Genomic DNA, 27,201 nt, shown 5'->3' with positions numbered 1-27,201 from the left:
TACTGCGGGCCTCAGACTAAATGTAGAGCCTGACATCTAGGCAAACATACACCTTTGCATATGGGCCACATTTGAAGCACCGCATACGCCCCAGTTTAAAAGCAATTTTAACACTTCCTTGATTTTACAGCACACCAAATATCACTAATATCATCAGTTTCATATCAGTTTCTAGAAAAAGCCCAGCGACCCTGCCAGGATAAGTGGGTATAGGCTAGATAATGGATGGGTGGATGGACATTTCTCAGTTTATTTAAATACGTGACTGGCATTGGAGCAGACTGCCGGTTTGGCTCATGAGCGATGTGAAATGCCCTGAGGTAACTGTAGTAACACACCTTTAGTGAGACTGCAGTAAATTATGAGGAAGGCCATTAATCTGACATGCCAATGGGACTCGTCATATACACCCATTGTTATATCTGTATCGAAACAAAAACAGGCATCTTGTGGGTGTAAGGTAAATCAACAGGAATGCTGTGCTAACAAGCGTGCGCAGTCATTCATCGAAGACTGAGTGTGTTGGCCTATTGCCTGGAACAACAGTTGGTGAAAGTCCCCATTTCCAGACCCTATATAGTTCCAGTTAACTAGACTTATTGTCGTTACAGCAAATGTATGTTGTACAAGTGGACTATACGCAGAAATATGATGTCTATTCTTCCAGTTAATGTTACAGTCCTTTTCTTTATTTAATCCTCTTGTATGTTAGTAACAGCGTTTACAGGTTTTGTCCTTATTGAAAAGGAAAAATGGCTGGTGGAAGCCATCATGACGTGGCACGGCTAAGAACAGGTCTTTCTCGACTGAACTTTTCAGTTCACAGCTCAGCACAGAGTGAATTAGCCGGTCTGAACACGGGAACACCCATCTATGTGAATCGCCATTTAAACACATTTAGAATGGCCTGAGTCTAACCATTTTACCCTCTCACCCCCCACAACCGAAACGGTGTCTAGCTCTACCTTGAAGACACGGGCTTGGGTGTGTGGCATGCGTTCTGGGAGAAGTTGACCTGAGAGAACAGAGCAGAAGCGCGTAGGAGCAGACCGGGGCTGATGGCGGGAAGGCGTGTTGTGTTTTATGCAGCGCGGCGGCCGCCGTGGGTCCTGGCTTTGCCGCGGCCCGTGGGCCTCAGCCTGCACCTGAGAAGAGCAGGCCGGCCGTGTGACAAAGCCACAGAGACACACGTCTGTAACCCGAGCCCGGAGCTTTCCCCTCCCCTCCCCTCCACCCCGTCTCCTATCCCATACACCCCCTCAAGGGGCCGCCTCCTATTTCTCCTTCCTGTGGAGATGGGAGTGTTGTGCAGCGCCACTGTTAATGAACATAAGGACGTGAGAAGGTGTAGGACTGGTATCCCAAGAGGGCTAAGCTAATGAAGTCGCTGCTTGCATAACTGGGAAATGTCAAGCTGGAGAACGGGTTGCCCAGCAAATAAATAATAAATCAGTTGAGTCTCCATGAAAAATCCAGCATTCTCTCCAGCACGGTCTGAACCCCTTTACGAAGTATCGCATGGGGCCTGTCACACGCTAAAGCTAGGCGCGCTAGCAGGGGGCGGGGGCCGCGGCTCACCCTCTTTCTGCGGCGAGGCGGCCTCCTCGTCCCCGCCCTCCTTGTCGGCGGAGCAGCGGTAGCCCTTCTTCTTCAGGGTGTTGCAGATGAGGATGCCCAGGAGGCCCATGACGCAGAAGATGGGCACCAGGGCGAAGACGGCGTACTCTGTGCTCTTCTCCTCGGGGCCCTGCGTGCTGGTGCCGTTCGCCGCCGGCCCCCGGGAGGCCGCGTTCCGTGCCACGCGCACCAGCGGGTCCGGGGACACTGCCGCGACGGCCGCAGAACGAGAGACAGAGAGACGGAGAGACGGAGAGAGGGGCGAGCGGTCAAGGCAAAGGAGAACACGTCTCTGCTACTGTCCTTGAACTACTACACATCTGTAGCATTAACCAACGCCATATCAAACATCGTATACAATGTTTGACTTCACATCCAAATACCAGTTCAGTGTTACAGGTGCCCCCTGACATCAGATATCTACAGGGCTCCACCCATTTAAATGAGGAACCAGGGGTACTTAATCATGTCTAGGCTGAGAGCTGACTGTGTGCTCTTGGTTTCTAGACTGTGGGAGTAAAATAGGAGCCATTTTGTGGCCTCACACTCACGTCTGGCACACAAGCTGTGGCTGGAAGACTCCCCCTTCGCAGCAGGGTAGAACCTGCAGGAGAAACAGGCTCTGTTTTAGACCACAGCCACCACGGCTCTCCCACACACACAGAGTTAATCAATGCAATCTGCCGGTTGACCCGAAAAGCCACAAAACAGTCACGAGAAGGCGGCTTTTTTTCTGCACTGCAGTTGTGATTTATGGTGGTCCAGATCCAGCTCCAATCCAGGGGTCCCACTCAAATGAGATTTATATTTTCCATGGCATGACTATTCAGATATTTCAAGGATCATTATGTTCATTTCAAGGACCATCAATTCAAGGGTTTTTTTCCCCCTGACAACTTGGACAAGTTGGACAGTTTTTGAAATACACGCTTGAGAACACTCTTGGCAGTCACCAAGCCAAACTGTTTAGCACACTGACACAGCTAGCCTTGATGGATTGCTAGTGAAGATGAATTAATTTTGCTAACGTGGGCCACTTTTCATAACGCCATGATACTTCTGGTTGAAAACATCTCCAAGGACTCCTGAAGGGCTGTGGGAACCTGCAAACACACACCTGGCTCCTTTATCCTTTGTATTTGCCACCCGAGTGTAAATCCGCTCTTTGACGTCATCACAGCGTCCTTGCGCGTTAAGGATTCCGCTGCATTGACGCCGCTGTTGTTCTGGACTTAGCCTCTCTTTGTTTCCATCCGTAAACACAGCTCATTCCGAGACGCGAAGCAGCTTTCTATGCAAGAGCCCCGCCCTTTCTAGGCAACAGCCCCGCCCTTTCTGATCACGCCTGGCAACAATATTCAATATAAAACTCAGGGCAACAGCAAGGACGCCTGACGGGTCACGTTTTGTGAGGGAGGAGAAGAGAGGGGAGGAAAGTTTAAAATGGAAGGCCTGTGGCGAAAGGCTGTATTACGAGGGGGAAATGATGCAGCCCCCCCCTCGCCTGTGGCAGATGCACTTTGGGGAGGTTAACCGCGTGTCACCGCTTGTCTCTGGGGTAAACGGTGGGGGCCTTACCCGCTCAGGCATTCTCCGCAGACAGCCTCCTTCTCAGGGGTGCCCGGGCTCAAGAGCTGGCGGTTGAGGGCCGGACAGGAGGTGTGGGGCCTACACAGCTCGGAGTCATAGGAGCCCGAGAACGTGCCTGCCGGACAGGCCTGGCATTTCACCTCCACTTCTGGGCCCTCAGCTTGCCCGCAGGCCTGGTGACATAACAGTTTGCAGTGATTAGCATCTTTGGGATATGAAAACGAACACACCACAATCACATGCACGCTGAGAGATGTTGGGGTTCAACGACACATGATAAAACAAGATAAAGATTGTTGGAATGAACTGGAAAAACATATATTTTATCATTTTATATTGAAGAGAGTTCAAGCAGGTGGTAACAGAAAGAAAAGAGCAGGGAGAGAAGAGTGGCTCCACTGAATGATGAGCGAGAAAAGAAGGGGATAAATGAGAGAAAGAGGAAATGCTATAGATGGTAAACCCAACAAGCGGGAGGTAAAGACAGGAAATGATGAAGTGAGAGGACACTAGAAGTTCAGTGGAGAGACAGTCAAGGAGGGAGTGAGAGGAGAAAGGGCAGATAGAGGGAGATGGGGTGAAGGAAAAGCAGAATTCTGGGAGGCGTTCCTTCTCACCCTGCTGGGCTGCTGACCCGCTGGGCACTGCTGGCAGACACACCCCTCGCTGGTCAGGACCTTTCCCCACCCACACTGCGTCTCCAGCGCCTCCTGCAGGCCAAGGAACTGGAGGAAAGCAAATGTAGTAGGCTGAGCATCACAGAACAGACACTGAACACAGACACACACATTGACAGACACAATACACTGAGCATCACAGAATACACTAGACACAGACACACACGCACACACATGCAGGCACAGCGCACACACACGCACACACATGCAGGCACACGCACGCAAACACACACACACACACACCCACCCAGGACTGGGCTTGCAGCTCCTCAGGCACCGAGCCAGTTGATGGAATTACAGGTGCAGCAGTACTCCTGAATGGCAATGCGACTGACAGTATCTACTCTTGGAAAAACGGTCATTTGTATTTAAACTGTGTTTTGTATTCATACTGTACTGATCTGCACCTGCGTCAGCTACAGGACACAAGTCACCCTGGGAAAATACTGTATGAGAGACCTGGCTGTGTGCTCAGGTCTCTACCTGTCCTGGGCACAGAACCAAACCTCTCTGGAGTCTGAGGTACAGCTCAGCGCTACGGGCTCAGAACTGACCACAATCAGAAAAGAGAGAGAGAAAGACAGAGAGAGATTGAGGGAGGGAGAGAGGGAGAGAGAGAGACAAAGTGAGTGAGAAAGAGAGAGAGAGAGAGAGAGAGGTAAGGAGAGAGAAATTGAGAAAGAAAAAAATCTGCTCTACAGGAAAAATTAGCTCAACTAAGAGAGAACTCACTACTCCTGAACCAATGAGGTGAAGTGACATTGACAACTCAACACTCCTGAACCAATGACTCCACATTCCTGGTGTGTGTGAGACCAGTGTGTGAGATCACAGCACCAGAGTTCATGAGAAAGCGAGGCACTGTACGCTGAGTCATGACAGTGCGGTTTTGTCTGTCTCACCCAGGCACACTCAAACCAACATACGGGCCTCAGCTTTTTCTACAAGAAGTCTAAAACAGTCAATCCATAAATTTATTTTAAAAATCTAACACATGAAGAAGGGGAGAGAAATGGCTCTTATCTTGGTTAAGGCATGACAGAGTATGGTTGTAATGAGAATGATTATCTCACAGGAAACTACTAGCAACTACGACACAAGTTCCCTCAAAGCACTCAAGACCTCATTGTATAAATGACTCAGTCCAAATGAATCTCATCATGAATGTTTTAATAAATTAAGAAAATGTACGACGTTAAACACTAAACACTGCAGATGGAAAGTGAGCATTTATTCTGGGCTCCAGAAAATTTCACTCACTGAATAAAGAGCATGCACATGCACATACACACGCACGTGCACGCTCGCACACGCAAATGCACGCACAACAGACTAAAAGGATGCTTACGGTGAGAAGGACAAGAGCCGAGCAGTGAAGGTGGTTCTTCATCATCTTCAAGATAATCTTCTATGAACATATGATCTGAAAGAGGCAGAAGACATGGAGAGATTAGGGCGTGGCCAGCAGGGGTGCAGAACCTAAGGCACTGAATCCAACTGCACTGCCATGAAGAGGATTCACCTGTTGACCAATTATAAAAGGAGCAAAAAGGTAAAACTGGAGAAAATTCATTACCAAAGATGACCCTTAAATAGCTTGTATCCCATTAAACATAGTCGCAGTCAAAGTGTGACAAACTTGGCATTGATTTATTTGTCATCTTTATTCTTTTATTATATTTTTGAACTGAAGCAATAATTTTGACTGTTTCTGTCCCACGCAAACCTTGGACAGAAAAAACTTAAACACGCACCACATATTTCTAACAAGCCTGGAGAAAGCAATGAACTTGCAGGACTGAATTTGGCAGGGGCCACTACTTCGCCACATCACACAGGAACCACTCGCTCCTTACGTCATTTCGTTAGCTGGCATAACCCAGGCGCCATTTAGCAAGAGCTGCCTCTGAATCACGCCTGTCAAAGAGCTGTTTTTAAGAGTTTGGACAAAACAAATGGCGGTAAATAGCATTTATGAAAAAGCCCGGCGCTGTATAAACACACGTTGATACACGAATTGCGAGTGTCGGTGCATGACACAAATACCCGGGGGTTGCTAAAAATGGACGCTTGGTTTCTGCGGTATTCTGTTTGCTCATTGGATTAACTATTTTTAGAGGGTTCCCAGTCACGGCCCAGCCAGGACAGAGCACAATGGATCCCAGAGAGGTGCTAAGCACTGGCAGAGGACTACAGAACAGAACAGAGCACAGGGTCTTACGTAAGATCACACATTTGTCCTTCAACTCTCCTGTGGCTTCAGTCTGTAAGTGTGTGGGTTAGGGGAGCTGGGGTGGGTGACAATGGAAAAGGGCGGGGGGGGGAGAGTAAATCAAAGAACATTTATTTTATCCATAAGGAACAACACATAATTCTGACACATTTTCTTTACTTTACTTAACATAACACACAACATGACTGTAGCTCCTTTCCACAAATGTGCTGTTTTTTTAAATAAACATATTTATTGCTAATAAACATAGGTAATATTTCATTTTAAAAGTTTTTAAAAATCACTAAATAAAGTTTTTAAAAGTAAACTAAATCTTGGTTCTTACTAAAACAGGAGCCAAATGACAGGGAAATGAAGACAGAAGATGGGTAAAGAAAACTTAATGGCCATCTTTTATCTGACCCAGTTACATTGGGCTGAGGAATTTCAGACCTCCTCCTTCCACTTTGGGAGGAGACTGAGTGGGACGACAGTGTTCTAAGCATGGTGTCTCCTCCTTCAAGACCTCCATTCCTACCACAAGCCCTCCCCCACCCCCCAACCCTGCCAACCTCACACCTACTCTCACTTCCTGAAGGCCTCTTCCTCCGGTGTGGATGTCGAAACCTCGGCCTAGCCCCCGCTCCCTGCTGCCCCCCACCCCACGCGCTCTTCCCTTTCCATCTGTCCTTACGATTTCCTCCTCCCTCTCTCTTTCTCTCCTCCACTTCCACGGTAAATCCCTCGTTCCCCACCCACAAGATCCCAAGGCGTGTCCTGAACCCGAAACTGGGGCCCGGAGGCCGTTTGAGGTGACAGCAGCGGAAAGGCAGCCTGCAGGTGATAATCACTTCCTGCCGTTTGAGCCCGCTGCTTGTGTACAGGCATCAGCCCGGAGCTCTGATGAGTGTAATTACTGCCATGTACTGCCCAAAGTGGGCCTGCACAGTATCAATCACAGAGCAAGAGAAAAGAGAGAGGAGATATTCAAGATAACACCAGGGGGGAGAGTGGGTCTCTAAAATATACTCTGATGCCACTGAACATGTGTTCCTGAAAAATAATAAACACAAATTACAGAGCGCTTATTATGGCAGAATTTAGAGTCACTGCTTAGATAAAAATTATACCGGGCATCTTACTTAATTATACACAACAGAAGCTAATTTTGAAATATTTCAGTACTTGTGTATTAGCATTCAAACTAATTCTAACAGGAAAAACAAAGCAAGGTACGAATAAGTGAAGACTTATGTACTTCTAAAGCCACCAGGACGAACATGCATACACCATATAACCCAGGTAAGAATGGACAAAGTTTTCATTTGCACAGAAATAAATGTGTGAATTATAGCAAAGCACCTGAGGACACCACTATAGCCATGGAAAATCTGCTGTAACATTTCAACGTGCAGATACGTTTTCATAGAGATCACGGTCAGTAAAGAACTCAGATCAGGGGATGAGGCATTCTTCACAAAAAAACCACTCTGCATTAATGAAGCTTCCCACTAAAAAATGAGAAAGAATTTTACACAATAAACTTCCACAAAAGGGAAAATTATGTTTACTTTAAATAAGTTGGTTCTGCAAAATGACTTTCCTCTAGATCTAACTGAATTTGTGAGGAGCAAATCTGAAATCCAGTGCAGTATGAAATCCAGACTTACCCCAGAACTGCAGAAATAGACTGGCCCGCTCGATGGCGAAGGGATGCTGCTGAGGTGTGAGTCTACCAAGGGACAAAGACCGAGCTCTGTACCTGCCTGAGACGAGCTGTCATCACTTATACTATCACTCACCACCAAGCCCCGCCCCTCCACCCAGGCTCCGCCCATCGCTGCCCTCCATGGCACCAACTGGCGTTTAAGGACCAACTCAAATGGTCGGGGAGAAAATGAGGGTTCACTTGCACATCACGTAAGTAATAAACTCTCCAATGCCCAGTCAACGACTCAGACAGATGCGACTCCAGATGCAATATTTAACCCTTGGACACTCTCTGACATGCACACTTAATACACACACCAGTGTGCATTCACATGCATCTAGACAAAGGAAAAGGACTCACACAAATACAGTACATACTCATTTGCACACATACACAGAACAAAATATACTCACAGATGCAAAGAAAAAGAAGTGTGCACGCACACACACACACACACGCACACACAAATCTACACACAAACACACTCACACACAAACACACACACACAAATGTACAAACACACACACTCACACACACACACACACACAAAGAAATCAAGCTCAGAGCAGCAGAAGCCTGTGACCGCTGTTATCCGTAACAGTTTCTTGCAACAAAGATAATGAGCATCTTTACAAACCTGTCATGAAGCACGCTTGCCCATTTACAGTGAGGTCAGCCTAAAAGAAGATGCGATGACCTCTCCGGCTTTGGCTCAATGCTTCAGAGAGAGGAGCATGTTTGACTGCTGGAAAAATCACCAACATGTTTTGCACTGTGGTTACGGAGAACAGCAGTGTTAGCCTCTGTGGCAAACTTGCTCACTCACCCAAACTTGCTCACAAACGTCCTAAAAAAGGCTCGCTCTGTACACAAATGCCATTCCAACAACTTCATTTTGCATTTGTATGACAAATCAGTTCTCTAAAGGACAGCAGAAAAAAACTAAAGTGCCAGAATCACCCTTGTGTGCAGCTTGGTGTACATGTAAGAGCTGAGATGAGGTTGACTAATATTTTGGCCTCGCGAGAAAACGTATTGGTCTTTGGCAGCACCTATACAAGCCCTGGACTGAAAATGAGTGGCTGCTTAAAAATAAAGCGCAGTTTCTGTAATTTTAGGGAATGAGAAAATAAAAACCCCCTCTTGAACCACCACTTGGAAAAAAAAAACTGAGGACTTTTCTCTGTTCAGAAAAGAATAGCTTTTGCTGCGTGCCAAAGCAATTTTAAATTTAGCTCCAGTCTCCTCTGTTAGAATCACATAAAGACCAAAGGAAATATAATTACAGCTTTATTGAGTTTCCTGGTGCATAGCTATCAACTTACTTTGTGGCTTTGGAAAAAGCAAAACAAATAACAACAATAAAATCACTAACAATTATGGATTCCGTTTTGAAAAGTGTCAAATGACAAATTGAACTGAGTCGAGTTTCAGAAGCAGGGGCGAACGTTCCGGCTCGCCGGGGCGATTCCGTCAGGATTCGAAGCGCAGCTTTCTGAAGCTGCGTTTCCCTCGGCTGGCGGATAATGCCCGAGCGCTGGGGACTCACGCCTACTTCCTCTGGGCAGCGTCGTCCTCCACCAGGGGCATCCATAGCTGCCACCTGACGCTCGGTCGGCAGGCTGGAGGTCTGTCTCACAGAGGCACCTGCACAAGCAGTGTGGATTCCCCAGCCAGCGGTGGGCTAAAATTCCCTCTGAGCTCCCTCCACCTTTTCAGTTTTTTCTGACAGTGACTGATGAGTGGTGGACTACCTGTTAAGCAGGCATTCCCCACAGGGACGTTACACTGCACGGTAAACAACAGAGACATTTACAGCTGCGCACGGGCTTTCTACCATTAAATGCAAATAGGCAAAAAGACCCTGAACGGTGAACCATTCTGGAGTGAGCACAGTAGCAGGGATATCAGATTATTGAGTTGTAGCCTATGTCAGGTGAAGGACATAGGAGTTTTTGTGTGGGACTAAATTATTAATGCACAAGCACAAGAAAAGTTTCAGAAAAAGGTATAAGGATTTGAAAAGCACTGATAAGAACCGAATTTGAACATCTCGCGTGCTCAGCTTGCGGAAATCACCGGACGAACAGCCAATTATAAGACAAGACATTAGAAAGGAGATATTAATACGGTCAGCAAATGCACTGGATATTGACTAAGACTACATCATTTTCATTTTATATGTATATCCTACAATGCACTGTACCTAATTGTCAATGAGAATGCCTGCCTAATAGATCTGGCTAGTAAATGGCCATTAGAAAGAACAGCCTATTTGATTTTGCTAATGTTAATAAATTACTGTTAGAAAGAGGAGCCTAATAGATTTGGCTAATGCGAATGAATTACCATTAGAAAGAAAAGGAGCACGCGGCTTGCATAACTGCAGAATAAGAGCATGACCAGAGAAGCGCTCCCTGCTCAATCTCAGTGCTTCAGGCCCAAAGCTCAGTTACAGTGGGAACATGTGCGTCCTCCTCGTGAAGTTTTATCACCTCTCTCACACCCTTTCAACTGGTGCCATTTCTGTCCCATTAAAAACAGCCAGACACTTTCTTCTCCTCCTCCACACTTTTCCCTGCTTCCCCCTTTCTCTTACTCTGTTCCTTGGATAGGAGAATCCTGAAATTGCAGTTTGTCTTTCACGGCCATGGCCGGCCATGTGACCCCGCTCGCCCTCGGTAAGCATGGGTGTGCATGTGGTGGCGAATTAGCGCCTTTGAAAATGCAGAGCAAACAAGGGGTTGTTGTGGAAACTCGTAAAATTTTTCCATATTGTTTTATGCGATCCCGTGGAATACAGCCTCGCGACGAATTGGAATAATTCAAAACACCGGAAGTGCAGCGCGTTTGTCTGGTCAGCTGCATGGGCTAACGCTGGCAGCTCTTTGCCAAACACTAGGCCGTTGTTATGACTCAAGCAAATGACAAATGGAAAAAAAAGGGGCGTAATTCCTCTTATTTGTCACTCGCGTTCTGTTTGCACGCGGGCTCCAGAAGACAGACGGCAAAAACAATTTAATGCCATGTGTATCACCTCGCTGCGGTCTGCGAAAGAGAAAAGCAAATCCCACGCTGTCCGGGCTCAGCCATTGATGTCATTCTCCAACACGCATGCTAAAGCCTCGGGATTCAAACGGGCTAACTACTGAAATGGAACTGCAAGCGACTACATGACTCCTGCGAGACACGGATACTCTTCCAGACTCTTTTCTCTGGAAGAGAAAGGCTCAGTTGGTTCGCCCTACTTGCCAATGCTATCCAGTCGTTTCATATCATTGAGAACTGGTTCTCACTGACATTTGAGCTGCCTCCAGCCTCATTCTGACGGCAGTGTAGTCTAAAAAGAGCTGGATTCCTCAAACTTGCAAACTTCAGGGACACAGCTGTTGTACCCTTGAGCAAGGTACTTAAACCTGAACTGCTTCAGTAGTATACACACTACATTCTGTATGCATGTGCACACCCCTTATAATTAGTGGTTTTGGCTATTTCCGCCACACCCATTGCGAACAGGTGCACAAAAGCAAGCATACAGCCACGAAATCTCCAGGGACAAAAGTTTGCAATAGAATGGGTCATACTGAAAAGCTCACTGACTTTCAATGTGGAAATGTCATAGGACTCCACCTTTCCAACAAATCAGTTCGTCAAATTTCTGCCCTGCTGGAGCTGCCCTAGTCAACTGTAAATGCTGTTATTGTGAAATGGAAACGTAGAGGAGCAACTACATCTCAGCTGTGAAGTGGTAGGCCACACAAGCTCACAGAACCGGACCGCTGAAGTCTGTAGCGTGTAAAGATCCTCTGTCCTCAGTTGCAACACTCACTAGAGTTCCAAAGTACCTCAGGAAACAATGTCAGCACAAGAACTGTTTGGCAAGAGCTTCATAAAATAGGTTTCCATGGCCGAGCAGCTATACACAAGCATAAGATCACCATTAGCAATGCCAAGTGTCGGCTGGAGTGGTGTAAAACACACCGACATTGAACTCTGGAACAGTGGAAACGTGTTCTCTGGAGTGACAAATCACGCTTCACGAGCTGACAGTCTCATGGACAAATCTGGCTTTGGTATCCATAGTGCCAACTGTACTGGCCCAGATAGTGCCAACTGTAAAATTGGCGGAGGAGGAATAATTATCGGGGGTTGTTTTTCATGGTTTGGGCTTGGCCTCTTAGTTCCAGGGAAGGGAAATCTTAATGCTACAGCATCCAATGACATTCTAGAGAATTGTGCTCTTTCCTGTTTCCGCATGACAATGCCCCCATGCATAAAGCAAGGTCCATAAAGAAATGGCTTGCTGAGCTTGGTGTGGAAGAACTTGACTGGCTTGCACAGAGCCCTGACCTCTACCCCATCCAACACCTTAGGGATGAATTGGAATGCCAACTGAGAACCAGGCTTTACGCCCACCATCAGTGCCCAACCTCACTAATGCTCTTGTGGCTGAATGAAATTGAATTCCCGTAGCCATGTTCCAAAATCTACTGGAAAGCCTTCCCAGAAGAGTGGAGGCTGTTACAGCAGCAAATGGGGGGTCCAACTCCATATTAATGCCCATGGTTTTGGAATGAGGTCCATGTATTTGGGAATGTATGCATATAGATTTTCAGGGGTATAAATTGGATAAGAGCGTATACCTGCTAAACAATGGCAACATGTCGCTGCCTGGGTCCGTGCCGAATCCTGCTGTCCTGTTCCCCCAGCAGCACCCCTCTCGAGAGCTTTGACAGTTTTGTTCCCATGTTGTTAATCTTCAGCTGGTCTATCAGGCAGACCTTCCACTCCGAGCAACACACGCAACAACCGAAGGAATCCTGACCTGTTTAAACCTTCCCTACCCCTGGGAGTACACAGCTGCCCGTTCTTCCACTGCAGAAGTAGGCCTAACAGTTGGGCAATGGCAGTCACTGCCAGACCATTAACACAGTGATTCGTCCTGTGTGGTTATGTATATATTGGGTAATAAATAGAGGTACATTTAATTTTCCAGAGCAATAAAGTCAAGTGGCCAATGCCCCGTGTGCACATCTATTCATGATTCAGACAGGCTTAAAGTGCGACTGAATTATATAAAACTACTCTGTTAAAGGTTGAATACTAAATCAAAGCACATACAGGAATCTCTCCCTCACATACTGTACTGGCATCTGCTTAAATTGCAGATATACAAGTTGGATTTTACCCAGGTACTGCGCAGTAAAACTTTCACTGTACAATCAACTTGGAGGGAGTTCACGCATTCCCTACTGGACTGAAATATAGGGTCAGAATCAGATTAACATTGAATGTTTTACTGTGTGACATGAATCGGTCCAGTAAAGACTCAGCTCTCAGCTTGTGAATTGTGAATAGAAACATTCTTGCGACTTTGTCCATGGGTGTAATGGAACTACAGGTAAACTAGATATGTGCAAGGAGACACGGGGTGAAAGGGTGTCATTGGTGTAGATTTCTGTTACAGGTCTGACCCAATGATATCACCCCTCCTCAGAACAATAAGACAAGTGGGACTGAGCCAGAGGCAGCTGGGAGAAGCACCATGATTCAATGGCAAGGATAAAGAGAGTCTACTGAACACTACATCCTTGGACCTTATTAAAACAGACCAAGTGTGCCTCAGCAATGCTTCAGAGTAATCCCACAACCTGTCTGTGTAAATGTAACAAACACAAAATAAACCCTTATCATCACCAATAAAGCTTGACATGAGACCCCTTTGCTACATCTATTTGAACCTTATCTCATCCAATGATTGTTGTATTTCATAAACAGAAGGCTTTAACAAAAGGTAAAATTTCTGGAAGAATACCATTTGTCCGGTAGAAATGGGAAAAGAGGTCAGAAAAGTAAATAAAAGCCATCAATTAACTATGGCAAACTCTTCACAACACCGTGGGGTTATTACACTCTACAGGGGACAACAACCTGGGAAACGAAAGAAAAAATGAGAACTAGAAAAACTGAACCCGTGAATCCATTTCACAACCAAAAACCACAAGGTTGGGGAAGGGAGGGTTCAAGTACAGCCTGGGTCTGGGAAACACATATTTTTAGCTTGTAAAGGTTTGCCATTTGTGTGTGTGTGTGTGTGTGTGTGTGTGTGCGTGCGCGTGCGAGTGTGTGCGCAAATGCTCAGATTTCATGGGGACCGTATCAAACCCTCTTAAGGAGCTGAAATACCACAAAGGGCGCAACTTTCTCTTGGACGGCCGCCCAATTCTTTTGTCGCGTCCTCTGTAATTACCCACAGCAAGAAAAGCTTAATTACCTGCTGCTTTGCGCTAATTAATGGATGCCGGTTGCCCTGGACAGCGGGACCCTGTCACGTGCTTTGTTGGCCCTTGGGTATCGTTGGCAGAGGGAACAGAGACGGAGAGAGGTTCTCCCCAGTCCGACCCCATCGAGCCCTGCCGCCATGATCAGAGCTCTGGACAGAACTGGAATATCTGCCGCTGTTATTTCTGGCCCTCGCGGTCTGAAGTAAAATGTTTTAAAAGCTTTAATGCCTTCAAACGCGTGAAGCTAAGAGTGACGCGCTGCGCGAAGCGAAGGGTGACAACAGGCCCTGAATGCCACAAAGGCACACAGATGAGAGAGACGCACTGCAGAGGAACTCAAACCGCTCAGCTTCCTCTGTATCGCTCTCCAGAGACAATGCAAACACTGCCATTTTGTAATGGATTGACACACACTATTAAAATGAATTCTCCACCTGTAGCTGTGCAAAGCAGCAATTTCAGCTTGAAAAATGCCCCCGAGACACACTTAAGGATGTTCCCCAATACGCAGGAGAACAAAGTGCAGCAGAATAAAAATGAGGCTCCCTCGACTAGTGACATGAGTTGAGGAGCCACTGAACAGGTCAGGAGATGGATCCTGCTTTACTAACATTTTCAGATTAAGAAAATGTGTTGCTCTTATTCGCGTTTCTCTTGGGAAGACTGAAGGGGTACAGAACTGCATCCTCAGGACACTCTGGTCCCTGGTGCCTAATGGGGAATGCCAGGGTTGCAATTAGGCCATCGATGAAGCCATCGATCTTACTGTCAAACCTTGAGCTTTTTTGACAAAACCACTTCTTTCAATCTCCGTGCCATGCCACTGCCAGAGAGTCCCACTTCAAAACTCGGGTTCAAATCAGGCCCTTTGGGGGTGGAGAACACCATAATTACACATAAACAACCAAAACACAGGCTCTGGTTGCAGAGTTGCCTGACATGAACCGCTTTTCGTGTAGCCTTTGACCCCAGTACTTTGGGATGTCCAGCAGAGGTTTCGCTTTCCAGGCGGCTCAAAATAAGCTTCAAAATGAAGCTGCGTGAACTTTAAATGAAAAGCCAAACAATGTTAACAAAACAGCGTTTTTGTTATTTTTTTGTTCATGTGGCTGCGATCATGAAAATTTTTTTCTTCCATTTTAGGCCCGTTTGTGACTAAGTGCACAGAGAAAACCACCGAGCTGGTTTCCAATTAGAGGGAAACATTCGTTAAAGCAGAGGTGTCAGAACCTCCTCTAATTACACATTACATACCTGGGTCAGTGAGGGCAACAGGAAATACCACAGCAATCTAAGAGCAGTTTGGGTCCACAATGAGATCCATTTAAAAACCAGACAAAAGCCACAAACTCCATGAAGAATGTGGCAAATGCCATCAACTCAATCCAGTCCTAATCACTACTCTTGTGTTTTTTTGTGACATGGCAGAATCCAAGCCAAAATGGAGGACAGTCCCCATGAGTTCCTTTCGTAATGGTAGCCATGTTGCATGGTCATACTGCTGCACTTTAAAACATTAAAACAACAAAGCAACATCATAGCCCATGTGTGCTGGTAACTGCAAGCCCTCGCCTCTTCATGAACAAACTGAACATGAATTCAACGTATAGAGTATTGTCATATAAATTATACCTAATGATGCACACGTGTACACAATTGGGCATCTACTGTATATGAATTTAAACGCTGCTAAACTGTTGCCAAAATGCATCGTGAAAGTAGTTGTACATATGTGCGTCACTACAAATAATCCAGATCAAAAGCAAGTTCTGCATAGAATTTTATTTTTTATTTTTTAAAATACACGATCAAACGAATGCAAATATGCAATCACACACTTCTCTGTTCTGTGAATATCAGGGGAAAATAAGCTCCCAAAAACTTGTACTGACAGACCAGATATTAAATGTGCTCATGCACAAAAGCCATCCATTCCTAATATTTAGCATCATAGTTTAAGTCAGTGAGCAGCCTGCAAATTTCAGGATCACGGACCAACTGGCTACCATTAACAGAATCAATGTCAAAAGTTGTCCCTTTGGTGTTAGCTGTGAGGAGATTCCTCCGAGACTGTAACACAAAAGAACAGCACAAACGGACCACGTGGCACCTTGACGATACCTAAAGGCTATGTTGGTTTGCTTGTATGAAACAAAAAGCAAGCTTTCTGGCATGCCCATTTGTGGAATATTAAGTGCCAGAAAGGTGAAGCTTGTGCCGTCTGAAATGTTCTCCTCTGTCAAATAGGAATTGATCTGTTCGGTTTAGGGAACTTTTACATTCTGTGGTTCAGTTGGCCTTTGTGGAACACAGGGAAAGGTAGACTCAAACATATACCTGAACATTATGTCTAAAAACCCAGTTCATAATGCTGATGATCTAAAGCATGCAACATCAAAAAAATGGTTATAATGAGCATAAAATCAGCACATTGGGCAGGTCAAAGGAAGTCTACAGACTAATTCAATAGCACATTTGTGACATCATTTAAAACAGCAGAAAGAGGTCCGATATCCAGAAATCATTGTCTGAAGTTTAAAAAATGACACGGTTTATTAACGTTATTAAGGGAGGTGTACAAAACTGATTTCAGGTGTGTGAAATTTAAAGGTTTTTATTAGTGAAAAATTTCAGCAGCACACTTGCACTTCTGATGCACATTTTCGTTACAGTTTAGCAATGGTAGGAATACATTTTGGAAGCCACTGTGTGCATGGGTGTACATACAAAAGATGTATTCCTGTGTGAGTAATATATGTCAATATAGATTATACCACGTCCATCCACACACACAAATATATGTGTACACACCCACACACACACACACACACACACACAACCTATCCCACTGAAGCAAGACTGTAAACAGATTTCTAGGAAGGCGTGTTTTAGACGAAGTGAGAGAACAAGGCCATAACGATCGGATGCGGCAGCAATGCACTACGAAAACACCTCACAAAGACTATCATTTGCAGCGCTGAATGAAACAAACATTGTCCTATGCCAGGTGTTTACATAATGAGATGGATTTCCTTACACATTACGCTCATGCGCCAGTGGACCATCGGCTCCAGATGCACCGATAACAGCACCAAACAGTTGCACCCTGAAATAAAAGGGGGTACAGCTCTTATTTCTACATTAACCACAGAGCTGTTAGCCAGACAGGAAGCTACAAAGGAGAAAACAAAGTTTCAGTTGCAAAGTCACTGGTCCTGAAACAGAAGATATCCAAACAGAAAAAAGGAAAGTAAATTTTTCCATGAATGTATTTCTTTTTGGCAATGTTAATGGGTAGTGGGGAGGGTACGTGTGGAACTGTATGTGTGTAAGGGGGTGGGCAGGGTGGGTTGTGATTTGCGAGAACACCACAACAGTCAGTCCTCCACAGTGGAATTGGAAGTGAGCCAAGAATGTTGAGTGCATGGAGACAAACAGAGGCATTTGCACACACTTCTATTTCAAAGGAGCGTCCTGCACTTTATTACACAGCGGTGAAAACAGTTTATGTGCGCTGAGGGAAAAAAAACAGACTGCAGTAGTTTCCCTCCCTGTGGGGATGATTCTCGCTGTTTTCCCCTGCTAGAACCACGCAGCACATACAAATTGTGGGCTCATGTTTATAGAGCATTGAAATACACCATGAAGTAAGTAGTCCTGAAAATACCCTTTTAGGCCATTCAACACTGGCCTCAGTTGACCTGCCCACACATGCAGAAAAATATCAATCAGGAAACTGAATCAGCCCCACAGAACTGCGCCGCCTTTGCGGTGACAATCGCTAACAGTTTATGAAATGCCAGGATAGGCCAAGCCTTCATTTGTAGATTTACACCATTCCAACTGTCCGCAATCACACAAAAACAGCTCAGATCCCCATTCAAAATATGCCCTCACTGCTAATAACAGCACAAACCGTGTACTTGTGACTGCGGCTACGGTTACATCATGAATGTGAAATACTTACACAAAGAGTATAATCACAGCATCACCCAGGTTTACACCCGTGGTGATGACATGTGGACCTAACAGTTATCAGTCATCTTGTTTGGGTAGTGAATGTTATCGTTCTGTGGCAGCTGTTTGCTGCAGTTATCAGGAAGGCCTCCCTGGTTTACCTGCAGGGCATAATATTTGTGGTGTTATCAAAGAGTAAAGTATATATAAGAGAACTGCTCTTTCAGATGTGTTTTTCATGACGGAAAACCCAAATGAACACTCTAAACAGAGGTCATTTTCTGTTTTGAGAGGAAAAAAGCATCATGACCTATCTCTGCAAATTATGCCATATGACAGATTTAGTGCGCATAATTCCAGAGCTGGAACGGTTATGGAAGAACTAATCACACTACAACTAAACACATTACATGGTACGTACCACGTTGTTCATCAATGTTTGCCAATATCCAAGTCAACACTCCCTCTGAGATTCACTTTAAAATTGTTCCCAAACCCTAATTTCATTTTAAAGGTTATACAGGCTACGCATGCAAATTGAACAGTACATTTAATTTTAAGGTGTGGTTAACTGTGAGCTCTAGAGTCAATTTACTGTAACAGTGGGAAATTGTTACATGCGCCAAAGTAAACGTGACCTTGTAAAGTAGCCTAAAACTAGCAATATTGTCAGCTAACTACAGTTTGATCGGTTAGACAGCAAGTACTAAAAATGCTTAACATTAATTTATTTTATTTCACACTGGCATCAGAAAGATTTGCCCTACCAAACAAAACAAAATATTTATCACGAAAAAGACGATCCACTCCATCTCATAACTTCAACTATTGGACAATTGACACCAACTGGGACCAGACTGGATGAACTTATGCGGTCTATTAAACCTCGTTCAGAAGAGCGAGACAACGAAAACGTCATATTAACTATTCTGCAACAGCGTCTACAAAAACTTTTGAAATGTCTGATAATTTAAAAATCACGTTAAAAATCTAAATGGTAATTTAAAAAGTGTTTCTAAATTCGCAATTTCCACCTCCAGGAAGCTGAAGTAGGTCATTGCGCTAGATGGCAGCTCGCAACGAATGTGATGCGTTGCTACACTTACTGTAGATTGTACAGCAAAATACAAGCTGTATACTTTCTTTGTTGTACTTCTATGTTCCTGAATTCTGTATACTTCAGTCAATTAAGAAACGAATGATGCGTTTTAAAAATAAACACATCAGGGAAAAATCAATACGCCCCCTTGTTCAGTTGTAATTCTTATTAACGTCCCGAACTTCTCTCTTTATTCCAGAGAAATAAAAATAGTAGCTAGTTTCTGTAGGCCAGATTCTCTGAATGGATTTTTTTAGACCTTGTCAAAAGAATTTCTCAGCGAACGATCCACGTCGATTAATCAGATGGAAGATATCATGTCGTGTTAACTCCCTAACGTCACTTTTGTTTGCACTAATACTATAAGCGACTAAGTGGCAATAGGGATGGGTCATGAGATGAATGCTTGAAATGAATGCTGTGCCAACTTGAAACCTGTTCCATAAAACAGAAACTATTATATGACTGATTCGTTTATCTAGTTTACACTGGGAACTACTTAAGTTCACCTTATGCCAATGACAGACGTTGGTCAAACTGAAAGAAAAAGGTGCGCATTCAACGCAGGACCGTTCGGTATATTTGACATTGTGGCTAGCCCAAACGACATGAAATCCGCATAGGGCTGCAGTTTTAAACGTGGCCTGATGCTGAAAAGCATCGCAGCAAACTTCATACGATTTACTTTCTCTCAAAATCTAAGCCATATGCAGTGAGAATTTAACAATCAAATTACCCACAGGTTCAATTTAGTGGGATTACTTAACGTTAGTCTAGATAGCTAGAAACAAATGACAAAGTGAACGACACGGCAAAATTACAAAGTTAATACGTTACAGCTGACACGAGTTCGCGAGTGCTGCAAGCTAGCAAAAACACATTCATAGTTATCTTAGTCTACGTTTTCATCTTTACAAAATATCGCCTTAGAAGTGTTTTATATCTGCGCATCGAACAGCGGATTTAACTGTGAACTGATGTGAACCAACGCACTTAACACACAATTAACTTCGCTACTAGCCAGTTATAAAGAAATCCAAGAAGCGGCAAAAAAATATTTATAACACACGCTGGCCAGCTTACGTAGACACGTTTTGTCCCCAACAACTTGCCTTGCTTGCTCGATAAGGTTACCACGCTCTAGGTTAAACTATTAACTTAAATGACGATAGATATAGATCATCTTCTGGTTAGCTTGCTAGGTTATTTAGCCACATCAGAGCGTGTGTCAAGCTATTGTAGCTAACTGTAACGAATGCGTTGATATCCAAACCTAACCGAAATAAATTGCATATAAATTCACCGTTTTCAGCGAATGTCAACCCAAGTTAACGTTAGAGCCAGACATATATCCAAGCTATTACTAAACGATGCAATTAAAATATCTGTAGCTAAAAAAAAGTTTAAAACTTACCTGATTGATGGATATTAAAAGTTAAATTAATTATCTATAGCAGTCATCCTTTCATTCATATAATTAAAAAATGTATTTTATTGCCAATATCGCTGTTTCAATACATGAAAAAGGAAACGCCGGTAGGAAGTACCCTGGCAAGCTCCCCTCTTCGACATCCAAAATTTGAATACAGTACATTGAGTGGTTACCTAAGAGCGTAACGTCACCGACGGAAACCCGACGAAGCTCACGGCTCCTCCCCCTTGTAACTCTCCACTGAATCCTACCTCACGAGTCAATGCGGGGAATACACGCGCAAGGATTAACCGTCGTCAGCTGCTGGGGACTCATCCACTTCAGGGCTGCCATCACCGAAGCTCACCGGGACAGAAGCACTTTGTATTCGCACACATGCACCATATTGGTCATGGAACATGTTCAAAACTGTAACGACAATATGGCATTTATTTCAAGTGAAATTTTAGCAGTGTGCAAATTATCATAGCCTTAGATAGAAAATCAATCAATCCCCTTTGCTGTGTCTGTATCTGCTGCTTTACAGTTTTAAAATGTCACAGTACATTTCTTTGTTCACGGCATGTGTGTTTGGGGGAGGGACAGTAGTGCTTATCTTCTTCCTTATGGACAGTGAATTAGTGTCAGTCTGCAGCTGCAGCCTCCACCTGGCTTGTAAGGCCTATCTGTTAATTCATAGTGGAGAGAGTGACGTTTGGGCAGGATCCATCCAAGAAGACAGCAGAAGGCCTGGAGCTCAGGGAAGCTCCAAGAAAGAAAGCTCCTTTGGAAGTACGCACATATCCCAGCTGGAACCCATCAACAGCAAGGGGTCATGACCCCTACCTCTGATAAGCAAGCCAACTTAAAGTGCAAGGACTACTGCTGCTAAATTGACACCAAAAAGTCTCCGGTATAATTCAGTTCGAGATTAACCTCACACACATCTGTATGGCATTAGAAGTACAGTACCTTTACTGAGTAAAAGTTGCTAACCCCTCCTGTAAAGATGATAAAATGGTGCTAGCATGTCATTAGTGCAAGTTATTTCCATCAAAAAAAGGAGTGTTGATAAACTCCGTAAAATTTGTAATGTCTCCAAATGTATACTCTAATTTATTTAACAAAAACAACAAAGATTTCAATATTTGCATTTTTAGCCTCTGACCCTTCGCCTCCTCAGTTTTCTCCAAAAATTGATGCAGAAAGCTAATAAACACAGCTATCTGCCTATACTCTGGTGATAGACCAGTTTTGTTCACAAGATCAAAGTTTGGTGCCTTCAGAATACAAATGATTCTCTGTATCCTTCCCTCAAGTGTATTTATTCCAGCAGAGAAAAGAGAGAACAGAAGCTGAAGGTTTTAGTGAGGAGATTTATGAAAGTCTACCCTTGGAACAAATTATAAAACACTTTGACAGATCTTTAAATATGATCACATTTCCACAGTCAACCAGTTTGCTTCACTTAATGTTTTAACCCATCAACAAACAAGAGAGGATCTTTACAGGATGACCTTGTTGACCAACATCAGCCGTACTATTGTAAACTGTTTAGCTTATTATCAATTGTCTTTAAACAAAAATAATAAGCAAATATAAAAGTTTGTCTTTAAGAGGCATAGGCAAAACACCAAGCTGGTGACATGTCAACAGCTCATTGTACGAAAAAGACAACAAAGGCCCATTGGCAGATTTGTATCGAGCTAGTGTGCTTCATTCATAAAGTGACATTCATACACTCACCACCTTGTGTTCTCACCCAATATGTGAGCTGGAGCGATGACCAAGGCTGAATTGTACTATTCCCATTAATGCTGACCATACATCCAGCATTATTTACTGGTACCAATGGTTTTTACTTAACACTGACTCTGCAGTGGGAAACAAGTCTTGAAACCCTGGAAACACACGTAATGACCCGGGCTGCACTTTTCCAACATGACTGTTGTGATTAATGCCAATGATTATGCCATACTTGTATATTAAGCTAATGTGTATACCCTTTTGAGAGGGACAATGGCACTAGCTGTCAAATCTAGATATCTTTCATGCGTTGATTATGAAACAAACTAAAACATAAGATTTCAGGATTTTTTGGAGGTTTTGACAACACAATCTTAAAAAATGTTTTTCCTATTGTCAAAAAATAGGCCAACAAAATGAGCAATTAAATTTTAAAACATAGATAGCAATGCATTACAGTAATGCATACAGTACTGTATGTTTTTGTTCCTAAATTCTGCATTCTGTTTTGCTGCTGATAGTTAGAATTGCAGTGAGAAGGTGAGATTTGCATTTTCTTTTCTTTACATGTTTTTTTCATATGGATCCATGTTGTGCAAATTCCATTTTTTTAACCCACCGCCCTACACACACGTACACAAGCACATCCAGTCTTTACATTCCCCTTTACAGAGGGAAGGAAGTTCGACACTCTGGCACCAGTGAACTTTTTAATTACAAAGAACCCACAGTGACAAAAGAACCATAACAGGAAGCATGTGATATAATCATGACATCTGTAATATGAACTGCATCTCAGCGTAAAAGTTTCTCTCTCTTCTTTAAAATACTGTAATAGTTATAATTTAAATGTGATGGCACAGGAGCTATACCCAAGAAAAAAACTTAAACAAGTATATAAAAATATGCCATTAGATTCATATCAACAATTGAGGACTGGGGAGCACTATGTACAAAGAAGGCAATATATACCAATATTTACAATACAAACAGAGAGGACTTCTTTCACAGATGGGCATGAAGGCTACTTACAAGAACATGTTACTATTTGTAATAGAATAACAGCCTTTGATTTGAATTGGCATGGTTGATACATTTTAATAGAGCTAATGTCTGTTCTTAGAATACACAGTACATTCTCTTGAATTATGTTTTGAAGAGTTTACTCATACTGAGCAAATATCTTTTACTTCATATTGATTGTGAAATACACTTTGAATCCGTAAGGGAGCCAAAGCCAAGAATTTGCCACAAGGGCATATGTTCATTACTTCTATAAACTGAAGCACTAAGCTTATGAAGAGGCAAAGGCCTAAAATAGTTATCTCCCTGCACAAGTCAAGGGGCACAGGGGCACTCCATTAAGCACAGCATATCAATGCTTCGTTAGTAACTTCATTAATAATTCTGACGTGGTCTTCGTGACAAGCAGATGTTTGTTTGAAAATACAAACAACAAAAATGTTGTCAGTCTTTTGTCAAAATTCCTAGTTGAACAGAAAGAAAATACAGTGTGAGGCTGAGTGTGTGGAGGGCAATACATATACAAATACAATTTTTCATGATATTCAAGACAGACTGGGTTTTTTTGACACAAGCTAAGAGCATGCCGCAGGTTAATTAGATGAGAAGGGACAGAGCGTTTCTTCCCCATGCTGCCACAGGCCTTCCTGCAGGATGGGAAAATCCAAAGCTCTGTCACAGGCAGACAATTTCAAAAAGATGACCTGGGAACGAGGAATTAATTTTTTTCCTTCTCCAAAAGTCACACAAAAGTCACAGCAAAACTGTTGTACAAAGAAGCGAAAGAACCTAGAGTCAAAGATAAACTGAACAATCTCACACCTAAGACAAGAGTTGTCACTCTACTGTAGGACTATACCAAAGTACAACACAGAGGCTGCTTGCCCAACATCTACAGAGCCACAAGTTTGCAGGAAGTATGGACTGATCAGAAAAAAAGCCCGCTCTACCACCGCTTTTGCCACTGACTGACTTTTGCCTTGCTTCGTGCTGCTCTCTAAGACTAAATAAGGTTTGTTGAAAATGACGTGCTTGGGTACTTTTAGGCCACCTAACAAAAAGGCACTGGGTCAAAGCTTTGTAATGTTGCAATCAAACCACTTCTGTGTATGGGCACACATACGCATGCATGCATGCATGTGTGTATGTGTGTACTGATCTCAACTGGTGGTTTTGGCGATGCCCACAGAAGCACTGCCTAGAAACCATGAAAGAAAATCAACCCGCACCTTATAAAAGGATCTAAGTCTTACTGGGGGAAAACTGGAGGTTAGGTCGGGGCCATCTGACGGAAGAAAACCATTGTGGCAGAGGCTGTCTTCTCCACTATGAAGGAGGCTTACCTACACCAGCTGCAGGTCATACAAATTAAGGGCTTAAGGAAGTTTCCTCCAAACACATGGACAGAACAAGCTGAGGGCCTCTAATACACAGCCATCTGGCCATGGACACACATGAGCACACACAAATACACAAACGCACACATACACTCTCTCTCACATTCATCCACATAAATACACACACTGATACGTGCCTGCATGCAATACACCAACATACACGGACATGACAGAAATACTCATCCTTTCTATCGCACAGCTTTACGAACGTACACAAAAGCACAAACTCACCACTTTTAGGCCAAAATAATGCCTGTGTGTCCGACGCCAGGAAGGTGAGTAATAACTAGTGACTGAGGGATTATATAGGGTGCGAAACACAATAAACAGAGTCTGTTAGAACTGCGGAAAGCTGCCATTTGTCAATGGGAGATTTTACACCCCCCTACACCCCCACGTCAACTCATTTTGGCAGTGACATGCTCTCTCAGCAAGGGGAAAAATAAACATATAAATTAAGTGCTGTAAAAAGATAACTAAAATTAAAACATAAATACTATACAAAAGGATTACTGATACATACCAAAACAGATTTTTTTAGTAGTGGGGTGTGTAATATAATTCTTAAAACAAAAATTAACGAAAGCATAAAGTGATAAGGTGTCATAAACCTGAATGTGATTCTGATTATGGAAAGGCTAGCTGTATTCTTGCAGACAAGCACTGAAGTGTATGTAACATTGTCTTAGTAGGTACCCTTGCCATATATTGCACATTGTTTTTTTTGTTACTTTCTTATTACTCTTTTTAACAAAATAATCAGAGAGACTAAAGAAAAGCATCTTCATTCCCAGAGACAGAACACAGTGTGACAAGAACAGCAGTGGTCACACCATCAACTGCATATGGGAAAGTGTGGGACTGATAGCCAAAACGAAGCATTAGTCACCCCAGGGTTTTGCTTCACTCAGTGAATCACCTTCCATTCAGCCTTACACACAATGCCCTTGGATATACTAACGCCTCATCTGCTCTCTTTCGGTCTCTTGCTCACTCTTTTGACCTCCCACGGTTAGATTCAGGACATCTGGTCATCACTGACTCTTCATACCTCCAGAGGCTCCGCAAAGTGCAATGACTTAGCAGACTTAGCAACTGAAAGGCAGGCCTTATTTTAGAGCGCAGGAAGCCAGAGTGAAAAACCGAGAGGTGACAAACCAACGGGGGAAACATGAGAAGGCCAACGCCACAGAACACTGTTCAATAACCAACACAGTTCAGATGGTGCTTTTCAGCCAAGCGTGTTTTTCTCCCACTTCCTTTTTCATTTTCCCCACTCTCAGATTCCCCATCTGCTCAGAGTCCAGACAGTCTGACCATGACACAGGCAACAGGGGACAACACAAGCTCAGCGAGATTCACGTCTTACACCAAAATCGGAAAAAGCTCTGAAACAAAATCAAAACAAAACAAAAAAATAACAAAAAAAAAACCAGAAAAAAAACAAATGAAAATAAATTCAACAGAAACAACACAACCAATCGGAATGAAACAAGAACTGAACTGAAGACCTGGCTTGAAGCAACTCCTTTTTTTGTGTTAGGTAATACCCATGCACATAGAGACCAGATGTCCGAGCAGAAGACATTTACAGTAAAGAGGGGCTGGGGTTAGAGGGAGCCTCTTGGAGGGGAGGTTTAAGGGCAGGGCTCAAACTCTCCACAGCAGCAAGTGATTGGTGCTGTCGTCCCGCCCCACCGTCTCGCTGCTATTGGTCAGCCGGAAGTCCTCGTACCCGTCGCCCCCGCTGATGACTAGGAGGTTGGACTTTACCGGGAGGATGGTGGAGGTGCGTCGGCGAGCCGAGTCCCGCTTCTGCAGGCCTGAGCTGGCAGCCTCCCCGCTCGGGGCTGGGTTACCTGGGAAACAGGGCCCACATTTGATTGGACAATATGACACCATGGATTGGGCACATGTAAGACTACTACAAATTCAACCTGCAGTGGGCTAAGTGAGTGACTAGAGACTAGCGTCTAAAGTGTACCTGGCTCTGCCGGCAGGGGGAAGTTCACGTTGAAGCCCTCGGGCAGCTCGATAGAGGTGAGGAAGCGCACGTGCCCCGTGTGGCCGTGTGCGGAACCCATGGGGGTGAGCGGGGTGCGTAACGATCCAGAGCTGGTGCTGGACAGGATCGGCGGGATGGCCAGGGTCAGGACCACCCCGGCACTGGTGCCGATCCACAGCAGGTCCTTGCAGGCTAGCAGTGCTGTGATGCGCAGGCAAGCTGCTTTGTGCTGCCGGATGATAGCATCTGAACCTACAGGCCAGACGGAAAGCTAGAGTCAACGTGCTAGAGCACCCCCTAGTGTAGAAGGGCAAGTATTTCAGTGGATCACATTTTTGCACCTTGCATATACAGTAGCATAGACTTTTAGATATCATTAAACGTCTTAAAAATGAGTACAAATGACCCTAAGGCATCTTTTACAGATCAAGAAATATTTAACACTTTTAGTGTTAAACATGCTTTTTCGCTA

At 44.1% G+C, this 27,201-nt stretch overlaps 2 protein-coding genes across 6 annotated transcripts in view; both read right to left on the bottom strand.

The window, feature by feature from the left end:
- relt (RELT TNF receptor) overlaps positions 1 to 20,738 on the bottom strand; it is a 32,646-nt gene extending 11,908 nt beyond the window's left edge. For 2 of the 5 annotated variants that reach the window (XM_064302603.1, XM_064302607.1), the window contains exons 1-6: positions 20,562 to 20,738; positions 5,233 to 5,307; positions 3,825 to 3,932; positions 3,196 to 3,380; positions 2,169 to 2,221; positions 1,579 to 1,824 (exon numbers count right to left, since the gene is read on the bottom strand). In XM_064302603.1, the coding sequence (XP_064158673.1) occupies positions 1,579 to 1,824; positions 2,169 to 2,221; positions 3,196 to 3,380; positions 3,825 to 3,932; positions 5,233 to 5,277 (637 nt within the window). In that variant the 5' untranslated portion in view covers positions 5,278 to 5,307; positions 20,562 to 20,738. Of the gene's footprint in view, positions 1 to 1,578; positions 1,825 to 2,168; positions 2,222 to 3,195; positions 3,381 to 3,824; positions 3,933 to 5,232; positions 5,308 to 6,105; positions 6,173 to 7,766; positions 7,848 to 17,128; positions 17,198 to 20,561 lie in introns of those variants that run through there. The other 3 variants (XM_064302604.1, XM_064302606.1, XM_064302605.1) reach the window with 3 other exon arrangements.
- A 2,263-nt stretch (positions 20,739 to 23,001) lies between these two features.
- LOC135236318 (rho guanine nucleotide exchange factor 17-like) overlaps positions 23,002 to 27,201 on the bottom strand; it is an 84,521-nt gene continuing 80,321 nt past the window's right edge. The window contains exons 20-21 of the mRNA XM_064302602.1: positions 26,709 to 26,981; positions 23,002 to 26,583 (exon numbers count right to left, since the gene is read on the bottom strand). Coding sequence (XP_064158672.1) covers positions 26,375 to 26,583; positions 26,709 to 26,981 — 482 coding nt within the window. The 3' untranslated portion in view covers positions 23,002 to 26,374. The remainder of the gene's footprint in view (positions 26,584 to 26,708; positions 26,982 to 27,201) is intronic.

This window comes from Anguilla rostrata, chromosome 12, assembly GCF_018555375.3.
Source record: "Anguilla rostrata isolate EN2019 chromosome 12, ASM1855537v3, whole genome shotgun sequence".
Classification (NCBI taxonomy): domain Eukaryota; kingdom Metazoa; phylum Chordata; class Actinopteri; order Anguilliformes; family Anguillidae; genus Anguilla; species Anguilla rostrata.
The sequence above is the reverse complement of the archived record's forward strand: the minus strand, read 5'-3'. Positions and strand labels throughout refer to the sequence as shown.